The sequence below is a fragment of the Dioscorea cayenensis genome, chromosome 5, assembly GCF_009730915.1.
Source record: "Dioscorea cayenensis subsp. rotundata cultivar TDr96_F1 chromosome 5, TDr96_F1_v2_PseudoChromosome.rev07_lg8_w22 25.fasta, whole genome shotgun sequence".
Classification (NCBI taxonomy): Eukaryota; Viridiplantae; Streptophyta; class Magnoliopsida; order Dioscoreales; family Dioscoreaceae; genus Dioscorea; species Dioscorea cayenensis.
This window is the reverse complement of record NC_052475.1, coordinates 15,809,788-15,824,584: the sequence shown is the minus strand read 5'-3', so window position 1 is coordinate 15,824,584 and position 14,797 is coordinate 15,809,788. Positions and strand designations below refer to the sequence as shown.

At 37.4% G+C, this 14,797-nt stretch overlaps 2 protein-coding genes across 8 annotated transcripts; one reads left to right on the top strand and one right to left on the bottom strand.

The window, feature by feature from the left end:
• Positions 1-250: 250 nt before the first annotated feature.
• Positions 251-13,552, bottom strand: LOC120261150 (alpha/beta hydrolase domain-containing protein 17B-like). 5 transcript variants are annotated; one of them, XM_039268893.1, is made up of 7 exons: positions 13,118-13,552; positions 9,868-9,904; positions 9,522-9,758; positions 9,373-9,420; positions 5,606-6,081; positions 5,433-5,470; positions 251-665 (listed from the first exon to the last, which is right to left on the bottom strand). In XM_039268893.1, the coding sequence occupies exons 1-6, from the start codon at positions 13,417-13,419 to the stop codon at positions 5,452-5,454; spliced, it is 1,119 nt and encodes a 372-aa protein (XP_039124827.1). In that variant the 5' UTR covers positions 13,420-13,552; the 3' UTR covers positions 251-665; positions 5,433-5,451. The 5 variants fall into 5 exon arrangements, with proteins under 5 accessions (XP_039124827.1, XP_039124824.1, XP_039124829.1 ...); XM_039268890.1 differs by lacking the exon at positions 251-665 and adding an exon at positions 5,224-5,311; XM_039268895.1 differs by lacking the exon at positions 251-665 and adding an exon at positions 5,224-5,311 and having other exon boundaries at positions 5,433-5,467.
• Positions 684-5,311, top strand: LOC120261149 (putative multidrug resistance protein). Of its 3 annotated transcripts, none has more exons than XM_039268887.1 (7): positions 684-1,141; positions 1,235-1,289; positions 1,367-1,551; positions 1,653-2,110; positions 2,186-2,726; positions 2,799-4,672; positions 4,923-5,311. In XM_039268887.1, exons 1-7 carry the CDS (start codon positions 935-937, stop codon positions 5,287-5,289), a joined length of 3,687 nt encoding a protein of 1,228 aa, XP_039124821.1. In that variant the 5' UTR covers positions 684-934; the 3' UTR covers positions 5,290-5,311. The 3 variants fall into 3 exon arrangements, with proteins under 3 accessions (XP_039124821.1, XP_039124820.1, XP_039124822.1); XM_039268886.1 differs by having other exon boundaries at positions 4,914-5,311; XM_039268888.1 differs by lacking the exon at positions 1,235-1,289 and having other exon boundaries at positions 1,089-1,141; positions 4,914-5,311.
• Positions 13,553-14,797: the final 1,245 nt, after the last annotated feature.

Below are 14,797 nucleotides of genomic sequence, written 5' to 3'. Positions count from 1 at the left end.
CATTAATTTAAATCAATTTAATTTAATTTATTAAGTTCTACTGAAAATATATCTGGAATACTTGAGATATCCCAATCAAGTTCTAGTTGGAATGCTGATGTTTAAACTAAATTAGATAATATAATCCAGAATCCAACTTAACAAAGAAAATGAGATTAGAGAAGTTACATAAGCTCCAAAAACAAAATATCTTTCGTTATCACTGCTCAATCAAAGCTCCTATTCTTAAATCATACACAGGCGTGAGGACACTTCTCATGGCCTTTGCTTCTTGTCCTATGATGAGCTACTACATGTAATGAATAGGCTTGTCAATTAGCCCCAGTCCCAACGAGAAACCCAATTCTCTCCCCAGACGGAGTCAATGACAAAGATAATTTTCAGAGTTTGATGTGCCCAATTTTTGACACCGACGAGGGCAGATGACAAAAACAGTTTTCATGGGTGGGGGCTAGAGCACGGGCTTCATTCCTTGTCAGTGCAGGGGACGAGGAATACCCTCCCCTCCATGAAACACTAGGCTAAGTTTGCATTATGTTATGTTTGATTTCCACTCACTTCAATGATGGAGGCAGGCAGTGCATATTCTGAACCCAAAACGATCCTCACATTTCAATTTACATTCAAGAGAAAGCATCAAACTGAACAAGATGAAGGAAGATTCTCTGTGAACAAGCTTCAAAATGGACAAATGTTTAGGTTAGCATATCCTACAAAATCCTAGCAATAAAAACAAAAAAGAATTGTTCAGAAGATAGAAAAGCTTTTAAAATTCCAGCTGCCGGCAGATAGTTACATTGAAAGGAACATGAGCGAATAGAGCCAAAGATGGGCGGTATGTTGTATGCATGTGCTACTACCATAAATAAAAGGTTGGAAGGGTAAAGATAAGTGAGTATTGATATATAAATGCAAATTGAAGAAGGATTCATGCATGGCTAGCAGAACAGAGGAGAAGAATGCATCAATTTCCCAGCTTTTCCGATTTGCTGAAGGGATTGATAAACTGCTTTTAACTTTCGGAGTTATGGGCAGCATTGGAGATGGATTGATGCAGCCAATAACAATGATTCTGCTAAGTAGATTGATCAACACATTTGGATCAAAAAATACTATTTTCACAACTGAAACTGTAAACAAGGTAACCAGAGAAACATTCAGAATTCAATCTTTCAATGCATGTATTGAATTCCTGGCAATTAAATATTTACTGTGAGATATTCAAGTTTTGCAGTATGCAATCGAGCTAATTTCACTGGCTCTAGCAGTAGGGACAGCTGCATTTCTTGGTAAACAGACACTTTTGATTCAAATGTGTTGATCAAGCGAGAAAAACATTTTATTGTTCGCATTCTTATGGATGCAGGGGGATGGTGCTGGACAAGGACTGCAGAGAGGCAGGTATCATGCATGAGAAGAAAGTACATAGAAGCCGTCTTAAGACAAGAAGTGGAATACTTTGAAACAAGTTCTTCAACATCAGCCACCTTTCAGGTGGTATCAAGCATCTCAACTGATGCAGATACTGTTCAAGATTTCCTAAGCGATAAGGTGGTGATCAATCTCTACTCTTCATGCTCCCTTATTCATCTAGTTGGGTACAAAAAAAGAAAAAAAAAAACACTGCTCTTTTTCTGCTTGTTATTGTGCAGGTATCGAATATTTTGTCAAGCTTGACCGCGTTTGTATTCCTCATAGTGGTTGCCTTCAAACTCTCATGGAGGATGGCATCTGCTGTTCTACCATTCTCCCTGTTTTTCATTGTCCCTGGTGTTGTTTATGGAAAGGTGCTGATGAAGTTGGGAGTGGAGATTAGGAAAGAGTATGGAATCGCAGGAGGAATTGCAGAGCAGGCAATATCATCAATCAGGACTGTGGTATCATATGTTGGAGAACAAAGAAGTCTAGAGAAATACAAGAAAGCTCTGGAGAAAAGCACAGAGCTTGGTATAAAACAAGGATTCATAAAAGGGTTGGTGACTGGGAGCATGGGAATGATCTATGCAGTGTGGAGTTTCCAGTCATGGGTGGGAAGCATTTTGATTATAAACATGGGGGAATCAGGAGGGAGTGTTTTCATCAGTCAAATATGCGTCATTTTAGCAGGATTGTGAGTAGTACTATTCTAGCATTTCTATTTGTATGATGATCTAGGCAGATAAACATTGTGATTTGAACTTTTCAGGTCAATTATGTCCTCACTTCCAAATGTCAGATATTTTTCAGAGGCAATAACAGCATCCTCGAGAATATTTGAGCTGATTGACCGGCTCTCTCAGCTCAAGAACAACGATGACATGGGGGTAACCATAGAGAACATAAGAGGAGAAATTGAGTTCAAGAGTGTCAAATTCAGTTATCCATCAAGACCTGACACTCTGGTCATTTCTGGCCTTGACCTTAAGGTAAATGCAGGGCAAACTATTGGTCTGGTTGGCGGCAGTGGATCAGGAAAATCGACGGTGATTTCGCTGCTACAAAGGTTTTATCAACCTGATGAGGGAGTGATTCTCTTGGATGGGAAGGATATCAGAAATTTACAGCTGAAATGGTTCAGATCTCAAATAGGTCTAGTGAGTCAAGAGCCAGTCCTTTTTGCAACATCAATCAAGGAGAACATACTATTTGGAAATCAAGAGGCCACAATGTCAGAGGTGGTGAGAGCAGCAAAGACAGCGAATGCTCATGATTTCATCACTAATTTTCCAAATGGATATGACACACATGTAAGTAAACCAAACTAGTTTGTAATCATAGTTTAGTCTAAAGTCCACTCATCTAGAGTTCGGTATCACCAGGTCGGGCATTTCGGGGTTCAGATGTCAGGAGGACAGAAGCAAAGAGTAGCAATTGCAAGAGCACTGATCAGATATCCTAAAATATTACTGCTTGATGAAGCCACAAGTGCACTGGATGCTCAATCTGAGAGGGTGGTGCAGGAAGCTCTGGACAGAGCCTCGACAGGAAGAACAACAGTTATTGTTGCGCACCGACTGAGTACACTCCGGTCTGCCAATTTGATTGCTGTTCTTCAGGCAGGGAATGTGGTAGAATGTGGAAGCCACAGGGAGCTCACAAAATTGAATGAAGGAGAAGGCGGTATCTACTATAAGATGATGCAGTTGCAGAAATCAGAGGTTCAAAGAGGATCTCCAATAACAGAAAGAATTAACAGTCCAGTTGATTCGGCTATTTCAACTATATATTACACTCCTGAGCAAGGATTCAGAGGTCATGAAGCTAGTGCAAGGCAAGAAGAAATACTAAAGAAACCTTCAAATAATCCTTCACATCGGCGCTTACTGAAGATGAACAAACCTGAATGGAAAAGAGGATTGCTCGGTTGCCTTGGAGCAGTTGCATATGGACTAGTTCATCCTACCTATGCATACTGCATGGGCACAGTTCTCACAGTCTATTTCCTCCAAAATAATGAAGAAATCAAATCGAAAACAAGGTTATATAGCTTAATCTTCATGCTATTAGCATTAGTTGCCATTCTCGCCAACATCCTCCAGCATTACAACTTCGGAGTCATGGGAGAGCGCCTAACCAAGAGAGTACGAGAGACAATGCTAGCAAAAGTTTTGTCCTTTGAAATTGGGTGGTTTGATGAAGATCAAAACTCTAGCGCAGCAGTATCAGCAAGATTAGCTACCGAAGCGAACTTAGTTAGATCCCTTGTCGGAGACCGCCTATCACTGCTACTACAAACTTTTATAACAGCATCACTAGCTTTTACACTAGGTTTGGTGATAACATGGAGGCTATCTATTGTGATAATAGCTATTCAACCTTTCACCATAAGTGCATTCTATCTGAGAAAGGTCTTGTTAACCAACATGTCAAAGAAGGCCAAGAAAGCACAGATTGAAGGGAGTCAGTTAGCAGGCGAAGCAGTGGTCAATCACAGAACCATAACTGCATTCTCTTCTCAGAATACAATGTTAAGACTCTTCGAAAAAACGCAAGAAGGGCCGAAAAAAGAAAACATTAAGCAGGCTTGGTTCTCAGGAGTGTGCTTATTTATCTGCCAGTTTATTGTCACTTGTTCCACCGCATTGGCATTCTGGTATGGAGGGATTTTGATAATTCACAATCAGATAAATTCTACGCATATGTTTCAAGCTTTCTTCATCCTAACGAGCACTGGCAAGCTCATAGCTGATGCAGGCAGTATGACAACCGACTTGGCCAAGGGTGGCAATGCAGTGAACTCAGTTCTGGAGATACTTGACAGACAAAGTAAGATTAATCCAGATGATCCCAAAGGGATTAAGAGAAAGAAAGGTCTCAAGGGTCATGTCAAGTTTAAGAATGTGAATTTCTACTACCCTTCAAGGCCAGAACAGATGATCTTTAGTAATTTTAGTTTTAAAATAGAGGCCAGGAAAACAGTGGCATTAGTAGGGAAGAGTGGCTCTGGAAAATCTACGGTGATTTCTTTAATAGAAAGGTTCTATGATCCAGTAAAAGGCTCAGTTGAAATTGATGGGATAAACATCAAAGACTACAACTTGAGGTTTTTAAGAACACAAATTTCACTAGTGAGTCAGGAGCCAACATTATTTGCAGGTACCATTCGGGAGAACATAGCATATGGTAGAGACGACGCTAGTGAAGCTGAGTTAGTGAGAGCTGCAGAGCTTGCCAATGCCCATGAATTCATAAGGTGTGTTATCTTCTTTTTCTCTTTAATAATGAATATTAGAGATGACAGTCCTAACAGTTTCACATTGTCTATTAAGCACAAACAAGGGCATCTAACATGATAACAGAACCAGTAAAAAACTTGACTAAATAGGAACATGTCAAGAGAACACATTGGAAATATAGTCTTCACAGTAGCACATTATGCAATCAAATAATGTCTATTAGGCCTCAAATAGAGCTTTTATGTTATACAATTGAAGAATTTGCAGTGGCATGGAAGAAGGGTATGGTGCATACTGTGGAGAAAGAGGGGTTCAGCTGTCTGGAGGCCAAAAACAAAGAATAGCATTAGCAAGAGCAATCCTGAAGAATCCTGCCGTCCTGCTCTTGGATGAGGCCACCAGTGCACTAGATAGCATATCTGAAAACTTAGTTCAACGAACATTGGACAAAATGATGGTAGGTAGAACATGCATTGTTGTGGCGCATAGGCTATCGACCATACAAAAATCAGACTCCATAGCAGTCATAAAGAATGGGCAAGTCATAGAAGAGGGATCACATTCTGAACTGACAAGGAAAGGTCGTGGCGGTACATACTATGAACTCATAAAGTTACAATGTCAGTCACCTTAGATGGACGGTTTCTCTTGATGATCTGAGTATTAGTATCAACTTAAATGTTCTACTTTATTGTCTAGTAAATAACCAAGAAAAAGAAAGCATTGCTTGTAATTGCAAAAATATGTTCAGAGAGAGCTACGCAAAAATTACTGTACCTTGAGAACATACAATGTGTCAGTGACTTGGCTTTCTTCTTCATTTCCACCAGCATTTATGTGAATTCCACAAACAAACAAACAAAGTGATGGGAAAACATAAATAAGATGCACAAATGAATTTTCTAATTGTACCAAGTGATGTACATATTGCACAAAGTATGATAGCTTACCCGGCCCATATTCTATCCAACCTGTCAACACTCTTCCTGGCTCTCTCCATTGTATCAGTGTTCTTCCTCGACTTCTCAAGGCAATCTACACTTCTCCTTGACTTATCCAAGCGGTCAAAAGAGATCCTTAGCTTTTCCACCTTCTCCAAATTGCCAGATCTATAGTCGTTGTTTTTCCCCTTCTCTGTAATATACCTTGGTTTTTCTCTGTAATCAAAGCTCCTTCGGGATGGTTCAAAACAGTCGGTGCTCCTTCTGGAAGGTTCAAACTGATCCATGCTCTTCCTCCAAATGTTCCGTTGTGAAGATGATTTCTCTACTGTATTGATGAATTTTTTGAGGTGTCGAATGTACTCAGGAAAGAGCTCCAAGTTACAATGATTTCCTCCTTTGAGCCATAGTGGTTCGTATTTTTCCTTGCAGAGTTCCCAAAGTTGCTTTCCATGGGAGCAGTCTACAACCTCATCTGCTGTTCCCTGAAAAATATACACGTAGACAGTAGTAATTAGTCTCAAGTGTAATCCGTCTTCAACGAGCCTAAATGGGATCTAATCAAAAAGACAAATTTTCAGCACTGTCATGGCTAAAGACTATCACCCAGCATTTAGTTATATGCATTTATTTAAGAATGCAACCTATGTATGAGATATGACAAAAATCATCTCTGATTCATGACTATCAACATGCAATGGATTCTGCTCCCTCTGCCGAACAGAGTAGCAATATTTATTGGCTAAAGATGACTTTCTACTCTGGTAAAGCTAGCCACACAAGTCAGAAAAAAACTCGAGAACAGATGCATCCACCAAGTTTCTGACGTAGCCAACCTTTGGTGGAAGAAGCAAGGTCATCAGCCGGACCATAAGTTTCAACTTCCAATAACAAGGACAGCAGTACTTAGAATCAGCAATAATCACACCATTGTTCCCAGCCTGACCTAGGAATTGTCCTGACAGTTGCCATCAGCGTTAGTTATTCATAACACCATTTAACTACCATCCACTTTAGAAGTTATCCAGGATCATCATTTGAAAATGTCATTCTATTTAGAAACACCAATATGCAATAGCTAAACTGACAACTTGGATCTACCTTACCTAGTGTCAGGGGGTTACATTTAACACCCACTTCACCAAATGCGGTGTCCTAGGACGCTTCCTGAAGTCAACCTTCTCCTTTGTCCATTTAGTATACATGGCACATAATAGTCATCTTGTTCATGAACCAAACATGGGACCCAGTGCTGCGCACCTGTTGTATCAACTTTCTACAAACCATCATGTGACTCATGCCCATACAAGTCCTCGCTGTTGCCTACATATTTTTCACTGCACTGTTCCCTCTAGATCTTCTAATGCACAGATGCCTCTATAGCTCCAACTAGAGGAGCTCCAAGGTCGAGGCCATTGCTCATTCTTTGTCTCCCTCTAGATCTTCTAAAACCACAATGCATTAAACGATGATAGTTGCCTGGTCATGCGCCAAGGCCAGCACTCATGATGCCTCCAGTGCTCCTGCATCTCGGCCTTGCCCTTGCCTAAGTGTATTTACAGACCGCCTACCTAATGCTTTAGGCAATAGTAGCATGTCTTGAGCACCTAGCACAACTAATGAGCACTTCTCACCCATGATCTATTTTGCCCAATGCAACTAGAATAGAAAAAAATAACACCATGACAATGAAATTCCAATACTTGAAATCCACCAATCTCTACTTTGTGAATTTTTATAGATGCCAAGGTTATGATTGCTTTGATATGCCTTCGAGCCAATCATCTTAATCCACAAAGAACAGGATACTATAATTTCAATGTTCACATAAGGGCAGATGTCCAAGTTCATTAATTATTCAAAGCATGTCTTGAACCCAAACTTTCTGTTCAATCACATAAGTTTCTCAAACCAGTCACAAAAACTATGACATTGTTTGTTGTCTTACATTTTGTTTCAAATACCCTCCATATTTTGCAACAGCCATCACCAATGTAGACGTATTTGAAACAAAACATATGAGAACAAACTATTGTCATAGTTCCTGTACATATTGAGAACACTCAGCAAAGTACTCTAATACCTAAGAACACTTAGCATGAAAGACTTTCCGATAACAATGAGAACATCTTTTCTTATAAAGCTTGTATTCCCATTCCAAAGAACACCAGTATACCCATGAAATCCATTAACCTAAATGCAAAATTGGGTCTGCATACTAGACTTAGCGTGTTAAGAAAAACCATCAAGCTGTCAACTTTGAATGTATCTTCACAGTCTTACACTACTCAGAGCTCGCTGCTCTGATACATACACAGATAAGGAGGTGAAAAGTCAAGAAAGGCCAGGAAAGAGGAATAAAGATGAAAGATTTCTGAATACACCAAGTTTATTCACCTTTACACCAGTTGACAATACTCTTTGCCTTAGTTCCTATCAACGCAATTTAGGCAAGAAGGTAGTTTTTAACTCCTCCATCCTTGGATGCTGATTTGATTAAACGGGCTTTTGAAAGGTCAACTTTCACGCTTGACTCATACTATCTGCAAAGCCTTTGAACTGCAAGAGAATAAGCCACAAACATCTCAATGACTCCTTGCTGCGAGATTACATGAACTTGATTGTAAAACTTTGGTAATACAACTTTTACTAAACTATTCTTCTTGGAAGAACCATGAAATGAGTGACCTGTTGACTACTTCAGTCACAACTAAAATTAACCTGGTTGTGCCACTCTGTAAATGCTGCATACCATTCACAAACAGTATAGACAACACACAACTCGCTTCACAGCCTTTCCAATGTATTCAAAGCACACATCTCAAAGGCCCTTGAGTAATTGAATAAATTCATTTTTGTTTATTTATGAGGGAGGTTCTCTTATGAAATATTTTATCAATGTATCAAAGGTTCTCGATCTTGGGAATCACAACCGCTGCCAAAGCTGGATCGGTAGCAGCACACCATCAAGATGTCACCATCTTCTTGTCTACAAATCGACTAGTTCCCACACTTCTTCCTGCACCTTATTCGTTCACATCCTCACATCTCTGTACCTCCGTCTTATTGTGCAACCATGCCCATGACTACAGGTTGATGCTTCACTACATTCCTATCACTTTTCCAAGTGGGACATCACATGCTCCCACTTGAGGAATTGAATTAAAAATACTTATCTTGTTCTAGGATATTATTAGTTTGTAGTTGATATTTGATCTCTAGATATGATATTATTCTACCCCAGATTGATTTGATTTATTAGTTGATTATTATTTTCAATTATCTTTACACACACACACACATATATGTAGGTTGCATAATCAAAATATTAGAGTTGTCTTCTTTAATTTATATAGTTTATTTTTATTAATATTTTAATATATAAAAAGGGTAAATTCATGATATACTACATTCAAGTTTTCATAAACAAAAGCAAATACGGCAATGGAATATCTTATCAGGGAACAATAGACATTGCTATATACCTGATCATAGCAATTCTCTGGGAACCATTAATTGTGATCAAGGATAAGAAATTCATTTGTGAGAGGTACGACATTTATTCTTGTTTAAGTCCAAAATTCATCTGGTTGACAATAGAATTCACAGAACATGATTTCTATTACATCCCTCATGCTTTATTCAACTAAATGTCTTGCCCGCTACTTTACTGTTTAGTAAATATATTAACAACAACAACTAAAGCTATTATTCTTTATATAATTATTGGCTTTCTACCCTTTCAGATTGACTAAGACTGACATCAGAAAACTTACATGAATTACCAAAACAGGGCAATTGACAAATGGGATCTTGTCAATATTCTGAAAAACAAAAGAATGAAAATTCAGTTAGGTGTATATGGTAGAAATTTTATTCACTTGCAGCAAAATAAAATAGGACACAGCTTAAGTTATGCATCAACCTTGTAGATATCAAACCAGTATGTACGCTTCACAGGATACATAACCCTAACGCCTGAAAGTATTGGGCTATGCAAGACGACAGCTCTTAACCGTGGTAGGCGTGCCGCCAGTTCCAAAGTTGGTCCACTTCCAACAGATTGGCCATAAAGAATAATATCTTCTTCCTTTGCACCATAGTTCTCTTCAAGGCATTTATAAGCAGCCTCAATATCAGCATAAGTATTTTGTTCACTGGGCTGAGTAAACAAAAAGGAAATAATATTCATGCACAAATTGCAGAATATTCAAAATATCCCAAGTAAACAACAGTCATTCGGGAAAAAGTAAATAAACTTTGCAGCAAACCTTTCCAGATGATTGACCGTATCCAGAATAATCATACCTACATGAATCAAGAGAGCATGTCAGGTCATTACCCTAATTACCCTAATTGTCAAACACTGATTAAAATGGAAAAAATGAAATGGGCCCAACTGCGACCAAAGGATTAGAAAGACATCAAATAGGCGGTTGTAGCTTTAGAAGGTCCAAACGTTGTTTTTGTACAGTCATTTTTTATTTAATAATAATAAGGGTTTTTTGTCACTATACCCCTGAAAATACCTAAATTGTATATTTGACCTAAAATATTGTAGTTACTTTTATACCTTGAAAACTTCAAAATTTTGCTTCTATACCCCTACCATAAAAAAAGTTAACTAGTTTAATATAAAATTAATCAATTATAAAAATTACCCAAAAAAAGTCAATATACATTTAAAGTCAAAACAACATGCTTTTCGTTTTTAAGGGAAGAATAGAGTTTATTTTTTTACCATATTTATTAATAAAATATAATTATTATATTAATGTCATATTAAGTAGATCAACTGGAAAGGTACGGAAGTAAAGTTTTAGGTTCTTAGGTAGTATAAAGGAAAATAAAATATTTTGAAGATCAAATAGAAAACTAGGTGTATTTCCAAGGGTATATAGACAAAAAAACCTCCTGCTGCTGCTGCTGATGATGCTGCTTATAATAATACAACCATTTTTTTTTTGTTTATTTTGAATCTTTAAGATAAGGCATTCATCAAATTGAATCATTCAAAGACAGTGGTCAGGTTCCTATTAATGAAGTATATGCTCTTTTGCAACTGGGCCAAGACACAAGGACCTGCCCTCTTTTGCCTATCTTCACTGTAATTAGTAAACTATGCTTTGCCTAGCCAATGGAAATATACAAGCGAATGCAGTATACTTCTTTCAACAAAAGTTGAGGGATCTTCGCTATAATTTAGTTAGTGTTCAAGCCTTTACCATTTTAGGATGATTATCACAAGGTTACATCAATATAGATAGGTATGTCATGTTAATTAACATTGTCACGACTATCTATATGCAGTATCTTATTTGGCAAACTGCAGCCGTCATAGTGTCATGCCATCCAAATGGATTTACAGCACAAAAAATAGTTCTTCCAAACTTCCCATGCAACCATCATATTGTGCAACTTCTAACTCACACTACAGCACATAAAAGTTTTTCCAAACTTTTCCACTCAGATAGATTACAACATTATTTTGACACAGGAGGTAAATGTTAGCATATTTGTCAAAACACAAGTCTTCACACAAGGAATTTCTTTGTGTGTTAGTCTTGTATACTACAGGTTTATTTGTCTTGATACCAGGGTCATAATATGCAGATTGGAATTAGATATACCAGGTTTATTTGTCTTTCATTTAAGGTGTCAAATATTCAGTTGTGACTTGCATGTCCAAACAAACTATGTAAACCAGTAAGATATATAACCAAAAGGGTATATGTCGCAAGTATGTACGTCAATATAACCTAATGAAGTTCAAAGAGCCTATTGATAAAAGTTTAAACAGGCCAGGCCATGACAGATTTGATTCAATTCAAACCCTGTCCAAACACCCCAGCTAAGATTGGGCCTGAGGTTTTCAGTTAAAAATTTTGAGTCATGCTAACCTCTTTTCTCCAAGGCCAACCATCACCTGATACTTTATGCCATACAAGGCAGTCAAACCCAATGAACAAGAAGACTCACCAAAAAGATAGATTCTTCTAGTCAATTATAAACCTCATGTCAGCCATTTAAAATTGATGTCAATCCCCAAAAAAGGAATCTTTTGGCAAGAAGAGAATTTTCAGGAAACACAAACTCAAACATGTGGTCATGTTTGTGTGCATATAACAGGGCAAGCTTTAGCTTCTCCCTCCAATTTCAGGCAACTCCTACGTTCATAGGGTGTACAAAGCATCTATTTGGAAAAGGGCCATCCTCCCAATGTTTTCAATGAAAAAATTGAGGGACAGGACTGGTGTTGAATGCTAGCTGCACAAAAGCTTCTAGCGCACTCGTCTATATGCATATAAAAATGTAATTTTGAAAATTGAGTAATTGTGGAACTTGAAATTTTAGTCAGTGCAAAGTAGAATTAAATTCCTTTCGTGTTGAATACAAACAAAATTAAGTACTTTTATTTTTCCTCTGGCTTTGGCTGTGATTCTTTGCCTTGCCACTAAGAAACTGCATCGGTTCTACCACGACATAAAGAGAACTATACTATTGTTGGACAAATTCAGGAAGCACACCATGCTTCTTGCCATAAAATAAGCCAAGTACGAAACTCCTAAAATGGAAGAATTGTACATGCATGTCTTTAAGGTCACAGCGATTGCATTCAAATTTGACTAGAAACTCAAACAAGAAGTTAAGTTCAAGAGGCTATGTCAACTGCTAGTTATGCATTTGAAATATCTACACAGAATATGATATATTTCGTTCTACCCAATCAAAACTCCTTTTGATCAATTTTCCACCCAGAAAAAATTCTTCATGAGTTTTAAGAAAACAAACATCGTAGCGGAAATGGTTTCAAGTAAAAATTTTGATGTAGTATTGTCCCAAATGAGAATCAGCCAAAGTCAGTTGCTAATGAGGATAGAAGAAATAAGAAACATTAAATTCTTTACTGGTCCTTTCAAGCCCTTTCAATCCCGTTCAGTAAACCCACTAGATTTGTCACTTTTCAGCTACCGGAAACACGGAAAATGCACATTGACCTCCAGAATTTCATGAGGATAGAGCCTAAAAGTATACTTCCAAGAACATATCCAGCCAAAAACAAAGTAAAACTAGTAAAAAACCATCAGCTGGTTCAGTGGGATAACACAGCCCATATGAAATCCTTCTACAAGCTCTCAAAAATCGAACTTCAAGAACAGATCCAAAATGCAAATCCACAGGGAAAACAACCTTTTAACTTTTACAAATTACAACCTCACAACAAACCTAGATGACATAATTGCTCACCAAACAACGAAGAAAGCAACAAACATTCCAATCAAAAGCTAAAATCAGAATTAAAATAACCTCAAAAATGTTCCACTTAACCTTGAATCACCAAGCTAGAAATTAAGGTCACCAATTAACCCTAAAAACCGACATCTATCACCAAAAATCAAAACATAAAAACAAACCTAAGCATCCAAACCAGCACTAGAACAACAACCACACAAACGCAAAACAAATCACTCAATTTATCCAAAAAGAGAAGAACACGCAGAGCGATAGAGAGGAAAATACCCCATAAGATTGACACGAAGATGAATGGCAAGCTCAACAAAGAGCTCATACATCTGGCCCAGATCAGCGGCGTTGCCATGGGAGTAAAGAAGAGTGGACGACGCCATAGGATTGCGCACATAGACAGCGACGATCTCATTCCCACGGCGCGTTTGCAGCGTCATAACCTCAACGTTCTCGCGGTGAGGGAAACGGTTGAGCATGGTCAGCCCCGTCGCCGCATCCCGGACAAGCTCGTACGATGGCGGCGACGGAGGGAAGAATGCAAGCCGTGCTGCCACCGAAGACGTCACCCCTCCCATTCCCGCAAACCCTTGCTCCTCCTTCGGCGAGAGCTCTTGGCAGGGAAGGAGAAGCACAAGAAGAAGAGCAGCGTTTGGAACTTTGGAGAGAGAGAGAGAGAGAGAGAGAGGTTTGTTGAAGTGAGTAGTGAGTCGGGGGCACTGATCCTTGGGATTCCCACTTTATTATTGTTATTATTAGTTATGTGTTATAATTTAATAATATTATTAGAGTGCATGTTGCCTTAGCACGTGGTGGCTGTAATAAAAAGCCACGTTCTTTCTTTTACGGAACAGTGACTTTTTATGGTGTTGGATTTTATTTTTAAAGGAAAATATTACTTTTTTTATTTATTAATTTTAATTAATTCACGTGAATTAATTTTTTAAAATTATTTTTTTATTTAAAATATAATTTAATAAAATATTTATAATTTATTAAAAATTATAAAAATATATTAACTAAAAATAATAAATTTTAAAAAATAATATTTAATGCTTTTATAAATTTTTTAAATATACAAATAAAAAAATCTGTAAAATCTCTAAAATGAGATAAGTAAAAAAATCTACGTAAAACTTAAGAGGTGATTCTTGACAAAAGAGCACTTTGTTTATTTTTATAATGAGTAAAAATAATTTATTTATTTTAAATTATTAATTGAATTAAGGGTGGTGACTGTGGGGTAGGAAAAGGGCAAGGAATCCACGCTGAACCAACCTAATGTTGTTCAGGGATTTCTCATTTTTTGTTAGATCTCATTCTTTGTTTGTAGAAGTGGGGAAATGAGTCAAATTGTAATTTTTTTGCCGAAATGGGGTTGGGTAGACAAATGTTTTTCTCACATGTTGGAATTTCAATTGGATAAAATTACATATTAGCCTTTTAAATTTTTACATAATTACAATCCTCCTGCTATATAATATTGTTTTTTTTTCCTTTCAAAACCTAAACAAGAAAATCAAGTCTCTTTCTGTTTTTTTTGCCCCTTTGTCTAGGGATGTCAGGGCGAGAATTTACCGAGGGATACATTCTTCGGCCCCAGCTCCGATTTTCCACCCTTATCCCCGACCCCGGCCCCGAACCCGAGTACAGGGATTTTTTTTTTTCCGCCCCCGTCCCCTCGGGGATTTTTCGGTTTCGGGGATTCCTCGGCCCCGACTAATAAATTAAATTATTATTATTATTATTTAATATAAAATTTATATTATATTATAAAATTCTCATAACTCAATGAAAATTACCACATGCATCTCAAATAAAACTATTATTTTTATTTTTTATAATTAATTAATACTATGAAAAAGAAATAAAGAGCAGATAAAAACAACTAAATTATCAACCAATAATATATATATATATATATTTAAATTAAATATTTATTATTTCGGGGTCGGG